At 43.7% G+C, this 23361-nt stretch overlaps 1 protein-coding gene across 1 annotated transcript; it reads left to right on the forward strand.

Annotated features, from left to right (window-relative positions):
- Window positions 1-5879: 5879 nt before the first annotated feature.
- lrit1a (leucine-rich repeat, immunoglobulin-like and transmembrane domains 1a) lies at window positions 5880-21458 on the forward strand. Its single transcript, XM_080215627.1, has 4 exons — window positions 5880-6070; window positions 8846-9309; window positions 13898-14203; window positions 18590-21458. The coding sequence occupies exons 1-4, from the start codon at window positions 5949-5951 to the stop codon at window positions 19684-19686; spliced, it is 1989 nt and encodes a 662-aa protein (XP_080071753.1). The 5' UTR covers window positions 5880-5948; the 3' UTR covers window positions 19687-21458.
- The last annotated feature ends 1903 nt before the right edge of the window (window positions 21459-23361 follow it).

The raw sequence follows: 23361 nt of genomic DNA on the forward strand, positions 1-23361 counted from the left end.
TTCGAATCCTGCCATAGCAGATGGAGGAATTAGAATTCAATAAAAAAATCTGGGATGAAGAATCTGCTGACCATGAAACCATTGTTGATTGTTGGAAAAACCTAATCTGGTTCACTAATGTCTTTTAGGGAAGGAAATCTGCCATCCTTACCTGGTCTGGCCTACATGTGAGTCCAGAGCCACTATGTGGTTGACTCTCAACTGCTCTCTGAAATGGCCTAGCAAGCCATTCAGTTTTGTACTGCAGCAGTTCAAGAAGGCAGCTTACCACCACTTGCTCAAGGATAACTAGGGATGAACAATAGATGCTGGCCAGCCAGTGATGCCCAAGTCCCATGAATGTATAAAAGAAAGCAATGTAAGACTAGAAAAGTTATGGGTGCTCCAGTTCAAGGAGCATTGCTTGAAACCTTCACACCACCATTCCCTTGTGGTGATGCTGTTACAACACAGATCAGTTCACCAACCTACACCGCCATGTGCAATAGGACATTACAACAGATGCCATGAATCAAACTTAACTCTGTTATCGTAGGAAATGTGGAGCATTTCAGACACTTCTGCCAAGAGGGGGAAGATGAAATCGGATGGTGAGTCACTTAAAAGAAAAAAAGCACAGACTCCAGTCACAAATTTTGTTTCAGTTTAGGATTTCCTCAATCTGACCCCGGGGGAACTTGTAGATGATGGGGGATTTTCAAAAAGTGAACACACTTCCACGGTTGAATGTATTAGGGCTTTTGTTCTCACAGCAGTCAATCTGGAGGTAGCAAAGAAGAGTTATTCATTTAGCTGGGCAATATTGCATTGACAATCATTGAGAATCATCTCTTTGATTTGATTTGATTTGATTTATTATTGTCACGTGTATTAATATACAGTGAAAAGTATTGTTTCTTGCACACAATACAGACAAGCATACTGTTCATAGAGAAGGAAAGGAGAGAGTGCAGAATGTAGTGTTACAGTCATAGCTAGGGTGGAGAGAAAGATCAACTTAGTGCAAGGTAGGTCCATTCAAAAGTCTGATGGCAGCTGGGAAGAAGCTGTTCTTAAGTCGGTTGGTACTTGACTTTTGTATCTTTTTCCCAATGGAAGAAGGTGGAAGAGAGAATGTCAGGGGTGTGTAGAGTCTTTAATTATGCTGGCTGCTTTGCCAAGGCAATGGAAGTATAGACAGAGTCAATGGATGGGAGGCTGGTTTGCGTGTTGGATTGGGCTACATTCACAACCTTTTGTAGTTTCTTGCGGTCTTGGTCAGAGCAGGAGCCCATACCAAGCTGTGATACAACCAGAAAGAATGTTTTCTATGGTGCAACTGTAAAAGTTGGTAAGTGTCGTAACTGTCATGCCAAATTTCCTTAGTCTTCTGAAAAAATAGAGGCGTTGGTAGGCTTTCTTAACTATAGCCAAAAGAGAAAACATTGGAAAATCTTAGCAGGTCTGGCAGCATCTGTAAGGAAAGACAAGCGCTGATGTTTCGAGTCCAGATGACCCTTTGTCTCCAGCTTTGATAAAGGGTCATCTGGATTCAAAACGTCAGCCCATTCCTCTCCTTACAGGTGCTGCCAGACCTGCTGAGGTTTTCCAGCGTTTTCTCATGTGGTTTCTGGTTCCAGCATCCGCAGTAATTTGCTTTTATTTCTTAATTATAGTGTCGGAATGGGGGGACCAGGACAGATTATTGGTGATCTGGACACCTAAAAATCTCTGTTCTGTGCAGTATATATTAATATGTTTAGGAAAGAAAGGATAGGTATTTATACATTTAAATGTTCTGTTCTAATGTTTGTGGATTTATCAATGACATCTGAAATTTCCAGTGCATTGTTTGTCACGGAGTCATAGAGGTTTACAGCATGGAAACAGGCCCTTCGGCCCAACTTGTCCATGCCGCCTTTTTTTTTAAACCCATAAGCTAGTCCCAATTGCCCACATTTGGCCCATATCCCTCTATACCCATTGTACCCATGTAACTGTCTAAATGCTTTCTTAAAAGACAAAATTGTACCCACCTCTACTATTACCTCTGGCAGGTTTTTCTAGACTTTCACCAACCTCTGTGTGAAAAAATTGCCCCTCTGGACACTTTTATATCTTTCCCCTCTCACCTTAAACTTATGTCTTCTAATTGTAGGCTTCCCTATCTTTGGAAAAAGATATTGACTATTAGCTGATCTGTGCCTCTCATTATTTTATAGACCTCTGTGACATCACCCCTCAAGCCTTCTACACTCCAGAGAAAAAAGTCCCAGTCTATTCAGCCTCTCCTTATAACTCAAACCATGTAGGTAGCATCCTACTAAATCTCTTCCGTACTCTTTCTAGTTTAATAATATCCTTTCTTTCATAGGATGACCAGAACTGTACACTGTGTTCCAAGTGTGGCCTTACCAATGTCTTGTACAACTTCAAAAGACGTCCTAACTCCTGTATTCAGTGTTCTGACCTGTGAAACCAAGCATGCTGAGTGCCTTCTTCACCACTCTGTCCACCTGCGACTGCACTTTCAAGGAGCTATGAGCTCTTTGTTCTTCCCAATACCCTACCACTAACCAAGTAAATCCTGCCCTGGTTCAATTTACCAAAATGCATCACCTCACATTTATCTAAATTAAACTCCATCTGCCATTCGTCAGCCCACTGGTCCAATTGTGATGAATGAACTGTTCTCAGCTGGGGTTTGTAGCAGTGAGCATTAAAACTGGCAGCTACACATTTGGCTGAGGTTAATGCTTTTACCCCTCTTGTAAGAATAGATGTGCGAATTTCATCTGAGGACTGGATCAGTCTGTGTTGAGATTCTCCCCTTGTTCAATGAATTCCTGGTCACCCCATGGTCAACAGTCCAAAGATGCATGGGTTAAGTATCCCATTCCTGAGACACCCCTTTTAGCCTGACTTCTCACCGAACTGCAGCTAGGGAGCACATAGCCGACCCAGTACAAACCCACTGTACCTGGGCGCCATGGTGGTACAGAGGTTAGCACTGCTGCCTCACAGCGCCAGGGACCTGGGTTCAATTCCGGGTTTGGATCACTGTCGGTGTGGAGTTTGCATGTTCTCCCCAGATGCTCCGGTTTCCTCTCACAGTGCGAAAGACGTGCTGGTTAGGGTGCAATGGCCATGCTAAATTCTCCCTCAGTGTATCCGAACAGGCACCGGAATGTGGCAACTGGGGGATTTTCACAGTAACTTCATTGCAATGTTCATGTAAGCCTACTTGTGGCTAATAAATAAAAACTTCAAGCTTTGAAACCTCCTCCCACCTTCAATCAAGCTCCCACCAAGGGAGGACACTCACTCAGTGATGATTTGAATACAAGCCCAGCATGGGGGACATGGGAAGCATTGACTACATGCCAGCCACCAAACCCCTTTAAAGCAAGGGGCGCCCTGCCTTGAAGGGAAGTTAAGGCCTGCGGGTGATCTCTCCCCTGGGGTTCAGGGCAATGATACCCTCTCCTGGCTTTGTATTACACTTACCCTGCACCCTCTCCTATGTCCCAGGGCTTTGAGCAGCCTGTAGGGTGGTGACTTCCTGGAGCGCTCACCTCTGAAACCCCTCTTGGAGGTAAGGGCACCAGGTTCACACTTTTATAGAAGTGTTGTAATCACACCGGCAACTTGTGGATATTCCGTGAGGGGTGGAAGTGCAGAGAGTGTGCCTGATAATGAGATGTGAATATATTAAAATGAGTACCCCACCGATGAAGGATTTTGAAAATCGCACCACTCAAATACACCACTATGAATCTCACTTCCCCAGTCTCATGGTGTTTTGACAACACTCCGATAAACAGACACACGGAGAGTTTGGACCCAAAATCACCCCCGGGGAATATTCATATCATCATAGCATGTGAATGTGATAATCCATCTACATTACAACTCAGTGAGGTCAGATTTTATTCAGATAAGTGTGTTTTCTGTAAATTGCAAAATAACAGATGGTGAAGAATGCGAATCAGCATTTGGTTTGGATTTTCAGATTGGGCTGAGCACTGGGGTAGATTAAGGAAATCATAACTCGAGATGACACTTGTGACTGGAGGCCGTGCCATATTTATAAACGTAATGCATTCCTTTAGCACTGGCTGCACACTCGCGATTAACCATTCGAAAATACAGAAATTCACAAATCATTTTGCAAAGAATGTGAACCAGAGGCCGGAATTCTCCAGTCCCGTACACCCCACTATCACCACCAACAGGAACAGCCAAATCATCATTCACTGCAGCAGGACTGGATAATCCCAGCTGCAGGGCAAGGTTGGCGAATTCTGGCCAGAGTAAAATCAATAGACACAAAGTCATAGAGAATCATCTTATTATTAAAGTTTTAGAATTATAGAATCCTACAGTGCAGAAGGGGGCCATCCGGCCCATCAAATCTGCACTGACCACAATCCCACCCAGACCCTACCCCCACAACCCCATTCATTTACCCTAACTAGTCCCCCTGACACTAAGGGGGCAATTTAGCATGGCCAATCCACCTAATCTGCACATCTTTGAACACTAGCAAGAATATGGAGTTGAGGTTACAATCAGATGAGCCATGATCTTAATGAACGGTGAAGCAGGCTCGAGAGGTCAAGTGGCCTACTAATGTGCACTGCCTAATTCACACGCTTGTATATTCATCAATTCTATATTAAGGTAGCTGTTCAGGGTAGTGTCTTAGGACTAACCAACTTCAGTTGCTTCATCAAGGATCTTCCTTCCAACATAAGGACAGAAATAGAGATTTCATCGATTATTTCATAATGTTCAGCATCATTCATGACTGAATGAGTCCATGTTCCAATATCCAAGCTTGACAACTGAAAAAGCAACATTTATGCCACACAAATGCCAAATAATGACCATTTCCAACAAAAGAAAATCTAGTCTTCACCCCTTGACATTCAATGGCATTATCATTGTTGAATTCCCCCATTACCAATATCCTAATGGTTACCATTGACCAGAAACTGAATTTGACTAGCCATATAAAAACTATGGCTACAAGAACAAGGCAGAGGCATGGGATTTTGCGGAGAGTAACTCGCTTCCTGACTCTCCAAAGCCTGCCCACGATCTACAAGGCACAATTCAAGAGTGTGCTGGAATACTCTCCACTTGCCTGAATGAGTGCATCTCCAACAACACTTAAGAAGCTCTAGGATGAAACAGTCCCTTGATTGGTACCCCATCTACAAACATTCACTCTCTCCACCACTGACGCACAGCAGCAACCATCTGCCATCTACAAGATGCAATGCTGGAACTCACCAAGATTCCTTCGACAGCACCTTCCAAACTCATGACTGCTACCATCCAGAAGGACAAGGGCAGCAGACACATGGAAATGCCACCATCTGCAAATTCCCCTCCAAGCCACTTACTATCCTGATTTGGAAATGTATCATTGTTCCTTCACTGTTGCTGGGTCAAAATCTTGGAACACCCTCCCCAACAGCACTGTGAGTGTACCCACACCATATGGCATCCAGCAGTTCTAGAAGGCACCTCACCACCACATGCCAAGGGCAATTAGGGATGGGCAATAACCAACGACACCTACATCCCATAAGTGACCTAAAGGAAATAGTGTTCCGCTATATTTGAACCATTTGATTTAATCCTTCTCTCCGATACAAGCATAATAGAATGTTACTCTGCATTAAATCTCATCTATCTATATAAATATTTATGCAGAGATTAAGACTGGGACAATTCACAGCTTTGCATGTTGGTTCCCTCAGTATAATATCTCCGTCATTCTCACAATTGCAGAAAGCAATAAGCGTCTAAAGTAAAAAGCCCTCCATAATCCTTTTCTATCCTTTTTTATCTCGGGATGCGCTGCCGAGCTGAGGACTTTGGGATTGTGAGACACGAGGACAGGTTGCCGGTGTAGGCCAGTCAAGCAGTCGGGAGCTTGCTGGAGAGGAGCTGGGAACATGTCACTCGATATCTGGCTGCTTTGCATCGTGTGCTTTGGATGCCTGTCTCCATCCTTCTGCTCCTGCCCTTCCCAGTGTATCTGCACCTTCCAGAGTCACAGTGATGAACTCAAGGCAAGGTATCGCAGCCTTTCAAGTTTGATCTTAGATTAGTAGGAATTTGTCATTCTTTAACAACTCAGGATGCATACTTATACAATGGAAATTCTCCTTTCTAAAGTTCCAGACTCATCATTTATCATCACCGACGTTTAATATATTGCAGAGATTCATTTTGATTCTGTTCTTTTAATTGACTATATTTGGATATCTGGGATAATATCAATGTATATGCATTTTGTACCATGGTAAAGTGCAGAAAATCATTGTGCATTTGTATTATTAAATAAATATTTTAAAATGCTCCGGAAGTATTAAGGACAACTTTGCCGTGTTTCAGTTACCTAAATCCTCTGCATAATATTTATCATTGCATTTTTCTTCAATATTGTTTTCTTTACACTTTTTCTGTATTGTTTGTCCGAGTGAAATAATGCAAAGTGATAAATACTGGAATAATGTTCAGTTCTGGAGATTATTATGCAGTTCTTGCATTGCTGTGATGTAAGGTCAGATGCTACTCCTCCTGAGCTTTAGCCTAATCCATTTGCTCTTAATGATTAGTCACGACCTTTTCATCTCCTCTGCTTTAACCTGAGTCTCCTTATCCCTTCATTAAGGCATCTGGATTTAGATTGATTAGATTAGGAACGGCACGTTGGTGCAGTGGTTAGCACTGCTGCCTCACAGCACCAGGGATCCAGGTTCTAATTCCCGGTTTGAGTAACAGTCTGTGTGGAGTTTGCACATTCTCCCCGTGTCTGTGTGGGTTTCCCCCAGGTGCTCCAGTTTCCTCCCACAGTGTAAAGATGTGTGGGTTAGGTGGATTGGCCAAGCTAAAATTGCCCCTTAGTGTCAGGGAGACTAACTAGGGTCAATGCATGGGTTATGGGGATAGGGCCTGGGTGAGATTGTGGTCGGTGCAGACTCGATGGGCTGAATGGCCTCCTTCTGCACTGTACGTTTCTATGATTGCAAAGCTATAATACATATTACTGTCAAATGCAGGAGTGTATTTGATGAGAACATTGAAGTGAAAGTTTAAAAAAAACTAGATTTTTTTTACTCAGGTGCATTAGATGCAGAACTGGAATGGAATGTGGTAAAACCTTCTTTGGGAATCATCTCACCATCTCACCATTTTTTGCTTCCGATACTTTCCACCTGAGGTGACATCAGGTTTATCATAATTACTCCTAAATGACGGTAATACATTCTACGCTCCATTCCCTGTCATTATGCACCAATAATGCTCAGTGTAAGGGACACCTTTCTGTCCCTGGGTTCAGGCGCTGTTCTGAGCAGTGGAACTAAGAGCCACCTGAATGGTGATAAGGCTTTTTGGGCTACATGCTTTTCATTGGTGGAGTCATAGAGCCATAAAGGTTTACAACATGGAAACAGGTCTTTCGGCCCAAATTGTCCATGCTGTCCCTTTTTTTTAACCCCTAAGCTAGTTCTGATTGCCTGCATTTGGCCCATATCCCTCTATACTCATCTTATCCATGTAACTGTCTCAACGCTTTTTAAAAGATAGAATTGTACTCACCTCTACTGCTACTTCTGGCAACTTGTTCCCTCTGAGTGAAAAAATTGCCCCTCTGACCTTAAACGTATGTCTTCCAGTTTTAGACTCCCCTACCTTTGGAACTATCTACCCCTCATTACTACTATGCCCCTCATTATTTTGTGTACCTCTGTAAGATCATCCCTAAGCCTCCTACATCCCAGGCAGTGGAGCCAGAGGCAAAGCAAGCCCAAGGCTAGATTTCAGAGAAGGCTGGAGTCAGATCATGCTGGGTTCAGGAGGGTCAAATCAGTCAGGGATCCTGTTCTTCACTTTAGCAATGGAGAAGTTATTGATATGGTGATCAGCTGAAGCTAGGATCAGCCTTTGCTTTCCTCACCCTGCCTTTCCAGGTAGCATTCGATCATGCTGATATGCTCCTTCTCCCCATAAACCTTCAACTCATTACCAATTAAAAATCTATCTAACTCTTCCTTAAATTTACTCTCTGTCCCAGCATCCACCACACTTTGGGGTAGCGAATTCCACAGGCTCACAACCTTTGGAAGAAGTAGTTTCTCCTCAACTCTGTTTTAAATTTGCCACCCCTTATTCTAAAACTATGACCTCTTTTCCTAGCATGTCCCACAAGAGGAAGCATCCGCTCCACGTCTACTTTATCCACACCTTTTATCATCTTGTAAACCTCAATTTGATCTCCCCTCATTCTTCTAAATTCCAGAGAGTATTGGCCTAAACTGTTCTATTTCTCTTCATAAGACAACCCCCTCATCTCTGGAATCAATCTAGTGAACCTCCTCTGAACTGCCTCCAATGCCATTACATCTTTCCTCAAACAAGGGGACCAAGACTGTATACAATACTCCAGCTGCAGCCTCACCAATGCCTTGTGTAGTTGCAACAATACTGCCTTCCATTTATATTCTATTCCTTCAGCTATAAATGCCAACATCCCATTTGCTTTCTTTTTACCTGCTGTACCTGTGTGTTGGTTTTCTGTGACTCATGAATGTGGACACCCAGATCCGTCTACACCAGAGCACTCTGAAGTCTCTCCCCATTTAGATAATAAGTTGCCTTCCCATTTTTCCGAGCTCACACTTATCCATGTTAAACTCCAGCTGCCACATTTTGGCTCACTCTCCTAACCTAGCTATACCTATCCATTTGTAAGCTTCCTAGTTCCTCATTGCAACTTCCTGTCCTGCCTATATATTGTGGCTTACAGAGAATGATTGAACCGACTAAAGACTTTCTTTGCTTTCAGGACTGTTCTTTGTAATAAGGAAAAAATGACGCAGATTCCAAGTGACATTCCGGCTGAAACCTTGAAGTTGGTGATCGAGAAAACGTCAATCAGACAAGTTTCCATGCGAGCCTTTTCCTCTGCCCCCAGTCTGGAGTGCCTTTGGCTGTCCTGTAACACCATCAGCAGCTTCAGTGGGGAGAGTTTGCGAGGCCAGACCGCACTGAGGGAACTTCGACTGGACGGAAACGCTCTGTCAGCTTTTCCATGGGAAGCCCTCTCCTATCTGCCGCAACTCTGGCTCCTTGACTTGCGTGGCAACAGCCTGCGATCATTCCCCAACCATGCTGTCACTTATATCCGAAACATCACCTACCTGGATTTATCGGATAACAGGCTGACTACGCTGTCAGACAAAGTCATTTCAACATGGCTGACCGCTCCAAAGGTGACCAACACAAACAGCAATTCAAAACTCATCCTAGGTAGGCTCAAGGAACACTAATTCTGTCCTAACCCTATTGTTTGGTAGAATCTTTTCTACACAAACCCATCAACATCTTTCTATTTTAATGAAAGGTAGATCGATATTGGCGTAAAACTCCATTAAAGTAATATATTTGGATTGATGATTCTTTCTTGTTGAGTTCACAATTTTGGAGAAAGTTACAGTGTCATATCAGAAACTTATTGTTCTCATGTTGCACACTTTGTTCACACATTTAGAATCATAGAATCCCTACAGTACAGAAGGAGGCCATTCAGCTCATCAAGTCTGCACCAACCACAATCCCACCCAGGTCCTATCTCTATAACCCCATGCATTTACCCAGGCTAGCCCCCCCGATGCTAAGTGGCAATTTAGCATGGCTAATCCACCTAACCTGCACACCTTTGGACTGTGGGAGGAAACCGGAGCAGCCGGAGGAAACCCACACAGACATGAGGAGAATGTGCAGACTCCACACAGACAGTGACCCAAGCAGGGAATCGCACCTGGGTCCCTAGTGCTGTGAGGCAATAACCACTGTCCCACCATGCCATTTCAGCACAGTAAGTGTCTCTCTGCTATATTGTCACCTTAACTTGCTTACTTTGAATCACTTGACTTTAGCCTGCCGTGGTTAAAATCACAGAAGTAAGTTATAGCTCAGATAGGGGCCATTCAGCCCATTGTGTCTGCATATGCTCTGTGAATGCGCAATTCACTTCAACATTCTCCCGCCTTCTCCCCTGAAATGCTACCCATTCTTCCATTTTAGATGAGGCTAATTCCCTTTCAAATGCTTCAAATGCAATCTCCACCGTGCTCTCAGACAGCACACTCCAGACCCTAATCGCTCACTGTCTGAAAAAGTTCTTAACACATGTCGCTTTTGCATCTTTTACTAATTACTTTAAATTTGTGCCCTCTCATTCTCAATCCTTTTATGAGTGAGAACAATTTTCCCCTGGCTATTCTGTCCATATCCCTCATGATTTTGAATATTTCTATCAAATGTCCGTTCAGCTTTGTTTTCTCCAACAGCCCTAACTTCTCGAATCTATCTTCGTAACTAAAGTTCCTCATCCTTGGAACATTTTTGTCAAACTTTTCTGCACTCTCTCCAATGCCTTCATATCCCTCTGAAAGTGCGGCATCCAGAATTGAACACAATGTTCCAGCTGGGGCCAGACTGGTGTCTCATATAAGTTCAACACAACCTCCTTGTTCTGGTGCTCTGTGCAATTAATAATAAAGCCCAGGCTATATTATACTTTATGAGCTGTTCTCTCAACAGGCAGCAAGTGATTAACACTGCTGCCTCACAGCATTTGGGACCCACGTTCAATTCTGGCCTTGGGTGTCTGTAAGGAGTCTGCATGTTCTCCCTGTATCTACATGGGTTTCCTCCGGGTGCTCCAGTTTCCTCCCATAGTCCAAAGATGTGAAGGTTAAGTGGATTGGCCATGCTAAATTGTCCCTTAATTGCCCCAGAAACCGGGTGGCACGTTGGCACAGTGGTTAGCACCAGGGGCTCAGGTTCAATTCCAGTCTTGGGTCATTGTCTGTGTGGAGTTTGCACTTTCTCCCCATGTCTGCGTGGGTTTCCTCCGGGTGTTCCGGTTTCCTCCCATAGTCCAAAGATGTGTCTTTGTGCGAGTGTGTGCGCACTTGTGTGTCTGCCTATCTGTGTGCATATGTGCATGCATGCCTGCTTGTGTGTGTGTGTGTGTGTGTGTGTGTGTGTGTGTGTGTGTGTGTGTGTGTGTGTGTGTGTGTGTGTGTCTGCATGTGAATGTGTATCTGTCTGTGTGCATTTGTATGAGTGCGCGCATGTGTGTGTATCTGTCTGTGTGGATGTGTGTTTGGCTGTGTGTGGATGTGTGTGTGTTTAAAGCTGTGTCAAAATAGATCTTAGCTGCCACATTGTTGGCAGTAAAGCAGCTGGAAACTGTCTTCATAGCTTAATAGCAAGGGCAAACATCCCTATAATACAAAAGAACAGGACAATGTTGTGGCCACTGTACATCCCATTTGACTTTTCCTACTGGCGTTTCAGACTACACTGAAGAAAATATCAGCACTGTGTTCAATTATTGGTACAAAAAATAAACTGTATTGCATTTGCAGTCCAATCATCATTGACATTTACCACATAATAAGTTAGGAGTGCAATTAATTTGCTGTAATTTCACAGCATGTTTTCATCAAGATATTTAATTTTTCAAGTGCCTGTCTTAAAAGAAAAGCTTTAATGTTAATTAAAACCATTTCTTTACGATGGGGAATGTCGATATTTGCTGTTATGACACCCAAAAGCAAGTTAATATTGTAATATCAACAATGAAACACAGTGTGATTGCAAACATCAGGATATATGTCCATGTAGATTTTTGGTTGCATCACTTATCAGTTCTGGTATAGGTTCCAGACACCGCTAAATCAATAGAAGGATTATTTTAGTATTTTTCTTAATCACCTTAAACTCAAGGCTTGTTCAACTTCTTTCTCGGAAATATCCTTTTGTTATGTTAGATAGGATGTGGAATATTTTATCAAACAGACCAGAAATGGATGGCACGGTGGCACAGTGGTTAGCACTGCTGCCTCACAGCTTGGGTCACTGTCTGTGTGGAGTCTGCATGTTCTCCTCGTGTCTGCATGAGTTTCCTCCGGATGCTCTGGTTTCCTCCAACAATTCAAAGATGTGCAGATTAGGTGAATTGGTCATGATAAATTGCCCCTTAGTCTCAGGGGGATTAGTAAGGGGTGGGGCAGGGCCTCCTTCTGCACTGTAGGATTCTATGAAAATACCATAAATTTACTGTATTACATGTGCTAATTTCACTATTCTCAGGTAGTGTGGCGATGGGGACACTACAATCAGGGTTGGCATTCCCAGTGATGTGAAATGTCAGCCAGCATTATTAATGAAGACTTGTTCCTGCTCCTAATCTATATCCACATTCTCCCCGTGTCTGTATGGGTTTCCTCCAGGTACTCTGGTTTCCTCCCACAGTCTGAAAGACATGCTGGTTAAATGGATTGGCTGTTCTAAATTCTCCCTCAGTGTACCCAAACAGGTGCCAGAGTGCGGTGGCTAGGGGATTTTGACAGTGACTTCATTGCAGTGTTAATGGAAACATAGAAACATAGAAAAACTACAGCACAAACAGGCCCACAAGTTGCTCCAAACATGTCCCTACCTACTAGGCTTACTTATAACCCTTTAACTTACTAAGTTCCATGTACTTATCCAAAAGTCTCTTGAAAGACCCTATCGAATCCACCTCCACTACCACTGCTGGCAGCCCATTCCACGCACCCACCACTCTCTGAGTGAAAAACTTACCCCTGACATCTCCTCTGTACCTACTCCCCAGCACCCTAAACCTGTGTCTTCTTGTGGCAATCATTTCAGCCCTGGGAAAAAGCCTCTGAGAATCCACTCAATCAATACCTCTCATCATCTTATACACCTCTACCAGGTCACCCCTCATCCTTCGTCTCTCCAAGGAGAAAAGACCGAGCTCTCTCAACCTATCCTCATTAGGCATGCCACCCAATCCAGGCAACATCCTTGTAAATCTCCTTTGCACCCTTTCTATGGCTTCCACATCCTTCCTGTAGTGAGGCGACCAGAACTGAGCACAGTACTCCAAGTGGGGTCTGACCAGGGTCTTATACAGCTGCAGCATTATCCCCCGACTCCAAAACTCAATTCCTCGATTGATGAATGCAAATGTAAGCCAACCGATAAATAAATAAATATGCATTTCAGATGGAGATATACTAGTGTTTGGTTCAGGATTGGCCCAGAGTATAATACTTTACTAAGGCTCATTGTGTGATACTTGGTTAGTCCCTTGGGTTGTTAGGATCTATTAAACCATGTCCGAAGACAACATTTTTTTATTCATTTGTGGGCCATGGACATCGCTGGCTAGGCCAGCATTTATTGCCTATCCCTAGTTGCCCTTGGGAAGGTGAATGTGAGCCGCCTTCATGAACGGCTGCAGTTCACGTGCTGTGGGTTGACCCACAATGCCATTAGGGAGATAGTTCCTCATCAAAGTTTCAGAAAAGACCTGAAAACTGTACTACGAGGGCAGAATTTGGGGTGGCACGTTGGTATAATAATTAGCAGTGCTGCCTCACAGCGCCAGGGGCCTGGGTTCAAATCTGGCCTCGGGTCACTGTCTGTGTGTAGCCTGCACATTCTCCCCATGTCTGCGTGGGTTTCCTCCGCGTGTTCCAGTTTCAGTCCAAAGATGTGCAGGTTAGGTTGATTAGCTATGGTAAATTGACCCGAATGTCAGGGGGATTAGCAGGGTAAATATGTGAGATAATGGGAACAGAGCCTGGGTGGGATTGTGGTCGGGTGCAGACTCGATGGGCCGAATGGCTTCCTTATGCACTGTAAGGATTCTATGAGGATTCTATGAATGTATAATTAAACAGTGTGCATGGAGCATATTTTAATGAAGCATGTTCCAAAATGGAAGAAATTATATACAGCGGTTTGAATCTGTGACATTTTTGCCAACTTTTTACCTTACCAAAACATGCCAATGTGCTTCCTTCAACAGGACTACACAACAACCCTTGGAACTGTGACTGCAGATTGTCAGAACTTGTCCGTTTTGTAAAGAGACACAATCCAACGGCAGTGTTGATGGACCCTGGATTGATGTGCTCTGGACCAGAAGACCTTGCAGGATCCCCACTCAACAGCACAGAGCTGAAAAAGTGCCAGTGTCCAACCATCCATGCCAAGGAAGCTGAAGTGACCACAGTCACGGGGAGCAGCGTCTCACTGCATTGTGTGGCAACAGGGGTTCCCATTCCCAGCATCAGCTGGGCCAGGCTGGATAATACCCTGCTGAATGGAACAGGTAGATGTTTGATCACTCTGAAGACAGATAAAGTCATTTTCTAACTGATTAAAGCACACTAAAGAACCATTAGTTTAAAGTAGGTTTATACTAACAGTGCAATGAAGTTACTGTGAAAAGCCCCTGGTTGCCACACCCTTGCCCCTGTTCGGGTACACACAGGGAGAATTTAGCATGGCCAATGGGCGGCACTGTGACACAGTGGTTGGCACTGCTGCCTCACAGCGCCAGGGACCTGGGTTCAATTAAACTAAGTGGAGTTGTGAACAGTGCAGAAGGATGTTGCAGGTTACAGAGGGACACAGATAAGCTGCAGAGCTGGGCTGAGAGGTGGCAAATGGCGTTTAATGTGGAGAAGTGTGAAGTGATTCACTTTGGAAGGAGTAACAGGAATACAGAGTACTGGGCTAATGATAAGTTACTTGGTAGTGTGGATGAGCAAAGAGATCTCAGTGTCCATGTGCATAGATCCCTGAAAGTTGACACCCAGGTTGATTGGGTTGTTAAGAAGGCGTACGGTGTGTTAGCTTTTATTGGTAAAAGGATTGAGTTTAGGAGCCATGAAGTCATGTTGCAGCTGTATAAAACTCTTGTGCGGCCGCAGTTGGAGTATTGCGTACAGCTCTAGTCGCTGCATTATAGAAAGGATGTGGAAGCATTCGAAAGGGTGCAGAGGAGGTTTACCAGGATGTTGCCTGGTATGGTGGGAAGGTCTCATGAGCAAAGTCTGGGGGACTTGAGGCTGTTTTCATTAGAGAGAAGGAGGTTAAGAGGTGACTTAATAGAAGCATAAAAGATGATCAGAGGATTAGATAGGGTGGACAGTGAGAGCCTTTTTCCTCGGATGGTGATGACTAGCATGAGGGGACATAGCTTTAAATTGAGGGGTGATAGATATAGGACTAATGTCAGATGTAGATTCTTTATTCAGACAGTAGTGAGGGCAAGGAATACCCTGCCTGCAACAGTAGTGGATTCACCAACATTAAGGGCATTTAAATGGTCATTGGATAAACAAATGGATGATATTGGAATAGTGTAGGTTAGATGGACTTTAGATTGGTTTCACAGGTCGGCGCAACATCGAGGGCCGAAGGGCCTGTACTTCGCTGTAATGTTCTATGTTCTAATTCCCGGCTGTGTAGAATTTGCACATTCTCCCCATGTCTGCGTGGGTTTCCTCCAGGTGCTCCGGTTTCTTGCCCTCCCCCATGTATTGTATCATCCATTTTACGTGTCCATAAGTATTGTTTTGCCTTCAGAAAATGGATCAAACTGCTGCTGGGAGACAAATGTTTGCTTCCAGTGTCCCTAATAGGCTTTCCCTTTACATAAAACTTTGATGTTCCTTGGATTATTTTTGGATTAACCCAATTAACTCAGATTAAGGATTGTAATGTAGCAGAGGAACATGAAACAAGAGTAGGGCGTTTGTCCCCTCGAGCATGCTCTGCCATTCAATTCAATGATGACTGATTTGTAGCCCAACTCCATTACCATTCTTGATTCATTTAGACTCCCCTTGCTGAACATAAACTTATCAATAGCCTGTCCAGTATAATCTACACATAACATTTTGCAAAACATGCAGGCTGTGGCAAATGATCAAGGTCTTGAAATTCTGCTGTGCAATGCAACATATATTGACATGAGTGTTATTTTTAGTTTCCTGTCTTTTTAAAACCACCCTTTAAGAACCGCTTATCGGAAAGTGGTCTCCAGAGATAGATTGGAATCTCTTGAAAATGTGTCAATCAAAGGACAATTGTAACTTGTAAATTTCAGGCTTCAAGTCAGAGAACTCATCATGAACTGAATGTCTTTTTCTCTGTTTTTTTAAAAATTGCTTTGCCTTGTTTATTGAGAGTTACAATACTTGTTGGAATTTCTACATAGTTGAGGAAGGACTGTTGCCATATTTGAATGGCTTTAATTCTTCATTTTAAAAGAAGCGCAATGTGTTAGTAACTCCTATCTTCATATTTATTCATTCATGGGATGTGGGAGCCACTGGCTGGACCTGCATTTGTTGCCCATCCCTAATTGCCCTTGAGAAGATAGTGGTGAGCCAACGCCTTGAACCATGTGGCGTAGATGCTCTCACGGTGCTGTAAGGGAGGGGGTTCCGGATTTTAACGCAGCAACGGTGATACAGTTCCAAATCAGGATGTTGTGTGGCTTGGAGGGGAACCTGTAAGTTCCTTAAAAGGAAGTAGACAAGAAGCAGGTAACTACAGGCCGCTTAGCTTAACTTCTGTAGTAGGGAAAATGTTTGAATCTATCGTCAAGGAAGAAATAGCGAGACATCTGGATATAAATTGTCCCATCGGTAAGACGCAGCATTGGGTTCATGAAGGGCAGGTCATGTTTGACTAATTTTTGGAATTCTTTGAGAACGTTACACATGCAGTGGACAATGGGGAACCTGTGGATGTGGTGTATCTGGATTTCCAGAAGGCATTTGACAAGGTGCCGCACCAAAGACTGCTACATAAGATAAAGGTGCACAGTGTTATGGGTAATGTATTAGCATGGATAGAGGATTGGTTAACTAACAGAAAGCAAAGAGTGGGGGTAAATGGGTGTTTTTCTGGTTGGTGATCAGTGACTAGTGGTGTACCTCAGGGATCAGTGTTGGGACCGCAATTGTTTACGATTTACATAGATGATTTGGAGTTGGAGACCAAGTGTAGTTGTCAAAATTCACAGATTACACTAAGATGGGTGGAAGGCCAAAGTGTGCAGAAGCCGCTGAAAGTCTGCAAAGGGATATAGATAATCTAAATGAGTGAGCAAGGGTCTGACAGATGGAATACAATCATCCATTTTGGTAGGAGTAACACCAAAATGGACTATTATTTAAATGGTAAAAAATCGCAGCATGCTGCTGTGCAAAGGGACCTGAGTGTCCGCGTGCAAGAATCTCAGGAGTTGGTTTGCAGGTGCAGCAGGTAATTAAGAAGGCAAATGGAATTTTGTCTTTCGTTGCTCGAGGGATGGTGTTTAAAAACAGCGAGATTATGTTGCAGTTGTATAAAGCACTGGTGAGGCCACACCTGGAGTACTGTGTACAGTTTTGGTCTCCTTACTTGAGAAAGGATATACTGGCATTGGAGGGGATGCAGAGCAGATTCATTAGGTTCATTCTGGAGTTGAGAAGGTTGACTTATGAGGAGAGACTGAGTAGACTGGGGCTATACTCATTGGAATTCAGAAGAATGAGGGGAGATCTTATAGAAACATTAAGATTATGAATGGAATAGATAAGATAGAAGCAGGGAAGTTGTTTCCACTGGCGGGTGAAACTAGAACTAGGGGGATAGCCTCAAAATAAGGGGGAGCAGATTTAGGACTGAGTTGAGGAGGAAATTCTTCACACAAAGGGTTGTGAATCTGTGGAATTCCCTGCCCAGTGAAGCAGTTGAGGCTACCTCATTGAATGTTTTTAAGGTAAGGATGGATAAACTTTTAAACAGTAAAGGAATTAAGGGTTATGATGAGCAGACGGATAAGTGGAGCTATGTCCATAAAAAGATCAGCCATGATCTTATTGAATGGTGGAGCAGGCTCGAGGGGCCAGATGGTCTACTCCTGCTCCTAGTCCTTATGTTCTTATTAGAGGTCCTTAGGGGCACCGTGGTGGCACAGTGGCTAGCACCACTGCCTAACGGCGCCAAGGGCCCAGGCTCAATTCTCGGCTTGAGTCACTGTCTGTGTGGATTTTGCACATTCTCCCCGTGTCTGTGTGGGTTTCCTCTGGGTGCTCTGGTTTCCTTCCACAGTCTGAAAGACGTGCTTGTATAATCCATTTTACATGTCCATAAAAATTGCTTTGCCTTCAGAAAATTGATTAAACTGCTGCTGGGAGACAAGTGTTTGCTTCCGGTGTTCCTAATAGGCTTTCCCTTTACATAAAACTTTGAAGTTCCTTGGATTATTTTTGGATAACCCTATTAACTCAGATTAAGGATTGTAATTTAGCAGAGGAACATTGGAACAAGAGTTGGGCATTGGCATTAACCATGCTAAATTCTCAAACAGTGTACCCAAACAAGTGCCAGAGTGTGGCGACTAGGGGATTTTCACAATAACTTCATTGCATTGTTAATGTAAGCCTACTTGTGACTAATAAATAAACTTTTAAGTGCTGGTGTTTCCATACATCTGCTGTCCTTGTGCTCCTAGAGGTTCCAGGTTGGAAGGTGCTGTCTGAGGAGCCTTGGCTGGTTCCTGCAGTGCATCTTGTAGATAGTACACAGTGCTGTCACTGTGCATTGGTGCTGGAGGATGTGCATGTTTAAGGTGATGAATGGGGTGCCAATCAAGCAGGTTGCTTTGTCCTTTCCCAAATATAACCTTGCATGTTGCAATCATTGTGTTTTACAGTGATGCTGGACAATTCTGGCGAGAGATTAAAATGGTCTACATTCAGTCTACCAGCTGTATCGTATCTGGATTCTGGTAAATATTTGTGCAGGGCCAATAACTTGGTGGGTACATCAGATGCTTCAATATCCCTTCTCGTGGTGAACTCTGGCATTGCTTTGGTACCGGTCAAAAGCACATCTAAAAGAAAGTACATCAGAAAAATGAGGAAACAAAAGACTGGAGGATACGGTCAGAAGCTGATGGCCAGATATGTGAGTACCCCGACCACCACAGTGTCACAAGGGGAGTCACCAAGGAGATCCTATGCTGTAGGTAGGACAGATTATTTTCTCATGCGTAATCATCAGATTGAACCGAATGAAGATGCACCAGCGATAGTTTCGCAGAATATGAACCCTCCTGAAGTTAGAGGTTTATTGGAAAAACGAAGAAGTGTCGATGATCCCAATAATGTTACATTGAGTCCTTATTCAACACAGCCAGAGCCAGACTGTCTGGTCAGATCTGTTAGAGTTATAGGGGGTACCTATCATAGTGTTTCCCTGGCTTGGAGATCCCCGAAGACTACAAATGTCACCATTTTTAGTATTCTCTACACTAAGTTTGGTGAAAGGGACATGCGGCGAATCAATGTGGGTCCCGGAAAGACCAAAATCACCATTGACGGTTTAATGCCACAAACTAAATATATTGTCTGCATCTGTGTCAAAGGCCTGGTGCCCAGGAAAGAGCAGTGTGTGATTTTCTCCACCGACGAGGTGGCTCACGCCAGCGGGACACAGAAACTCATCAACGTGGTGGTGATCACCGTGGCCTGTGTGATTGTGGTCCCCCTCACCCTCATTGTCTGCTGTGGGGCCCTGAAGAGGCGCTGCAGAAAATTCCTGATCAAGCCCCCTCAGGAGGTCTTCCAGAATGATTCTTTTGTCACCTTTGAGAGCCTGTCGACAGGGCCCAAGCCCAGCACCACTGAAGGAGAGTATCTGACCCGCCACAATAAAGATGAGTCCAATAGACTTCTGTCACCGAGGTCCAGCTTAGATTCTGAAGATGCCGCCAACAGCGAAGCACAACAGAATGAATATTTCTGCTGATTGACCGATCCATATCCATTTGGATCAATCAAACCTGTTCATCAAACTAGCAATGTATTTAGAAAAAGAAATAAGCTCCCCACGATTTCCCCCCCACAGCTAACATATAGGCCAGTCTAATCTGACCATCATAACTCCAGCACCGCAGTCCAGCTAACATGTTTAGAGAATGCTTAAGGCAACAATAAACCATCTTTGAGCTCTTCCTGAATAGGGTTGCCAACTCTGATTAAATGTATTTCTGGAGGTTTCATCACACGACTTACCCCCCACTTCCCCCCACCATCTCCCACTTCAGTCATTAGCCAGCCAACACATCCTTCCTAGTGACGCACTGCCCTTCCTATGCCACTTGGAAAGCAAAATTTGATTTGATTTGATTGGATTTGATTTATTGTTATCACATGTATTAATGTCCAGTGAGAAGTATTATTTCTTGCGCACTATACAGCCAAAACATAGAGAAGGAAAAGAGACAGTGCAGAATGTAATGTTACAGTCATAGCTAGGGTGAAGAGAAAGATCATCTTAAAGCAAGGTAAGTCCATTCAAAATTCTAACAGCAGCAGGGGAGAAGCTGTTCTTGAGTTGTTTGGTGCATGACCTCAGACTTTTGTATTTTTTTTCCCAAAGGAAGAAAGTGGAAGAGAGAATGCTGGGGGTGCGTAGGGTCCTTAATTATGCTGGCTGCTTTGCCGAGGCTGTGGTATGTGTAGACAGAGTCAATGGATGGGAGGCAGCCCAATTGGATGATGTTTGGCTGAAAGCAAATTATTGCAGATGCTGGAATCTGAAACCAAAAGAGAAAACGCTGGAAAATCTCAGTAGGTCAGGCAGCATCTGTAAGGAGAGAAAAGAGCTGATGTTTCGAGTCTGGATGACCCTTTGTCAATACTAAAAGGCATAGAAAATGGGAAATATTTATACTGCGGGGTGAGGGAATGAAAGATGAGTCATAGCCGTAAAAACAAGAGGAAAGGCTGCTAATGGCAGCCCATTGAGAGAATAGAAGGTGTGAATGGCTAACAGCACAGAAGCTGAAATCAGAGGGTAAACTGTGACAGATAAAGATGCGGGGGGAAGGAGGAGATGGGTGGGACAGTTTGCCCTCTGAGGAACACCCAGAGGAAACCCACGCAGACAACATGCAAACTCCACACAGACAGTGACCCGAGGTCAGAATTGAACCAGGTCCCTGGCGCTGTGAGGCAGCAATGCTATCCACTGTGCCATCTGTACTTTGATTCATTGCTCAGTACAGTGGGACGTTTTCCTAAATTCAGTGAGAAATAAGTTCCTTGCAACAAGAGTTTCAAAAAATAGATACTGTGCTTTCTTCATTTTATTTGTATCACAGTGTGATGTTGTTTCTGTGTCATTCTCCTCACGTTGTGCTTTAGATGAATGACAGAAGCTTTATGTAACATTATGATCAACATTGTTTTTAATGTGACCTTTGTACTTCTGTTAAATGACACTCGTGTATCTTACTTATGTCATGTATCTCTGAGATAGGTCTGTGGGTATTTTTTTCCACCAGCAGTTTATCTTCTGTGCTGTGATCTGCAGTCTCAATGACTTAAAAAGCATTTTGAAGATGTGTGTTGCATTTGGCTCAGGACTTCTGAACATTTGCCACTCAGGCAACACACACGTATCATCCATGCAATAAATGTTTGAATCCCAGAAGTGTTCCTCCTGATTGAAATGTTTATTGCCATGTAGAAAATGGCGATTATCGTCTTCAGACAGCTTCGTGACAAACTAATGCCTGTTTGGTTAAAGCATGAACTATTTATCGTCTGCAGATCCAACTAACTCAAACCATGCTTGCTACATGTTGCACCAAGGTGCAAGGAGTTATCTACCCTGACGTTAGGCTCAAACAGCACCTTACACTTTGAGAGCAAACTGAAGGCAGCATAACTGAAGTTTTTGTCAATGCACGTGGTGGGGGGGTGGGGGTTGGGGCCTGGTGGGGGGGTGGGGGTTGGGGCCTGGGGGGGGGGGTGGAGCGGTGGGCTGCACGGTGGCACAGTGGTTAGCACTGCTGTCTCACGACGCCAGGGGCCCGGGTTCAATTCCCAGCTTGGGTCACTGTCTCCCTGTTTCTGCGTGTGTTTCCTCCACGTGCTCCAGCTTCCTCCTACAGTCTGAAAGACGTGCTGGTTAGGTACATTGGCTATGCTAAATTCTTCCTCAGTGTATCCCAAGAGACACCAGAGTGTGGCAACTAGGGGATTTTCACAGTAACTTCATCACAGTGTTAATGTAAGCCTATTTGTGACACTAATAAATAAACTTAAAGTTTAAACATATTAATATTGGAACAGGAGGAAGCCTTTAGGGTGCGTCCTATCATTCAGTGAGTTCATGGCTGACCCACCTTTGCCCCTGCAACCTTTAAGACTTTTGGTTAACAAAACTCTATCCATCTCAGATTTAAAACTAATCATTGATTGAACATTAATTGCCATTCGTGAAACTAGTTCCAAAATTTACTATCCTTCTGCGTCGAGATTTTGTCTGAATTTTCTCCTCAACAGGGTTTGCTCTAATTTTAGACTATGCCCCCAATTCCTCATCTCCCCAACCAGCAGAAATAGTTTCTCAATCTCTCCTAACCCATTGCTCTTAGTATCTTAAAAACTTCAGGTAAACCACCCCTTAATCTTTGAGCTACCAGAAAATGCAGCCTGATGATAAGGTAGAACAATTTGTATCAGATGTGCATCAATGTATGTAGAGACATGGTGAAACTGGAGCAAATCAAGCCTTCCACCTGATGAAAAGAATAGAAAACAACAGATAACTGGCGTAGTTGTATTGTCACTGGACTAGTTACCCAGCGACCCAGGGTAATCCACTGGGGATCCAGGATCAAATCCTATCAAAGCAGACCTTGGAATTTAAACTCAATAAAACACCTGATGATGACTATTAAACCAATGTTGATTGTCATAAAAACCCAACTCATTCACTATTGTCATTTCAGGAAGGACATCTGCCATTCTTACACGGTCTGTCCTACATGTGACTCCAGACCCACAGCAATATGGTAGACTCTTAAATGCCCCCTGAAATGGCCCAGCAACTCACTCAGATAAAAGCAAAATACTGCGGATGCTGGGATCTGAAACAAAAACAGAAAATGCTGGAAAATTTCAGCAGGTCTGACAGCATCTGTGGGGAGAAAATAGAGCCAATGTTTCGAGTCAAGATGACCCTTTGTCAGACTGGTATTGGAGCTCTGATGAAGCTCAGGTGAAGGGTCGAAACATTGGCTCTATTCTCTCCCCACAGATGCTGTCAGACCTGCTGAGATTTTCCAGCATTTTCTGCTCTTGTTGCAGCAACTCACTCAGTTGTATTCAACCTCTACAAAGAAAGTATGTCCCTAGCTGTGATTGTATCTACACCTACACAACGATTCAAGAAAGCAGCTCAGCACCATCTTCTGAAGGGCAACTAGGGATGGGCCATAAATATTAGCCTGGCCAGCAATGCCTACATACTGTAAAACCAAATTTTTAAACAATTTCCAGAAAACCTGAGCGAGCGGCTTTCACCGAATCCTAAGCGGTCTGTATGGTGTGTTGGGTGATGGTATAAATTTTTGGTTCGCTAAATTTGATTAACACATCAGGCTTGACTTTTACTTCTTTCCGTAAATCA

This window comes from Carcharhinus amblyrhynchos, chromosome 31, assembly GCF_965287045.1.
Source record: "Carcharhinus amblyrhynchos chromosome 31, sCarAmb.v2.hapA, whole genome shotgun sequence".
Classification (NCBI taxonomy): domain Eukaryota; kingdom Metazoa; phylum Chordata; class Chondrichthyes; order Carcharhiniformes; family Carcharhinidae; genus Carcharhinus; species Carcharhinus amblyrhynchos.

Coding starts and splice junctions, on each gene's coding strand:
- lrit1a (XM_080215627.1), top strand. CDS start 5,949: ATGTCACTCGATATCTGGCTGCTTTGCATCGTGTGCTTTGGATGCCTG. Junction 6,071..8,845: donor AGTGATGAACTCAAGGCAAG/GTATCGCAGCCT, acceptor CTTTGCTTTCAG/GACTGTTCTTTGTAATAAGG. Junction 9,310..13,897: donor CAATTCAAAACTCATCCTAG/GTAGGCTCAAGG, acceptor TTCCTTCAACAG/GACTACACAACAACCCTTGG.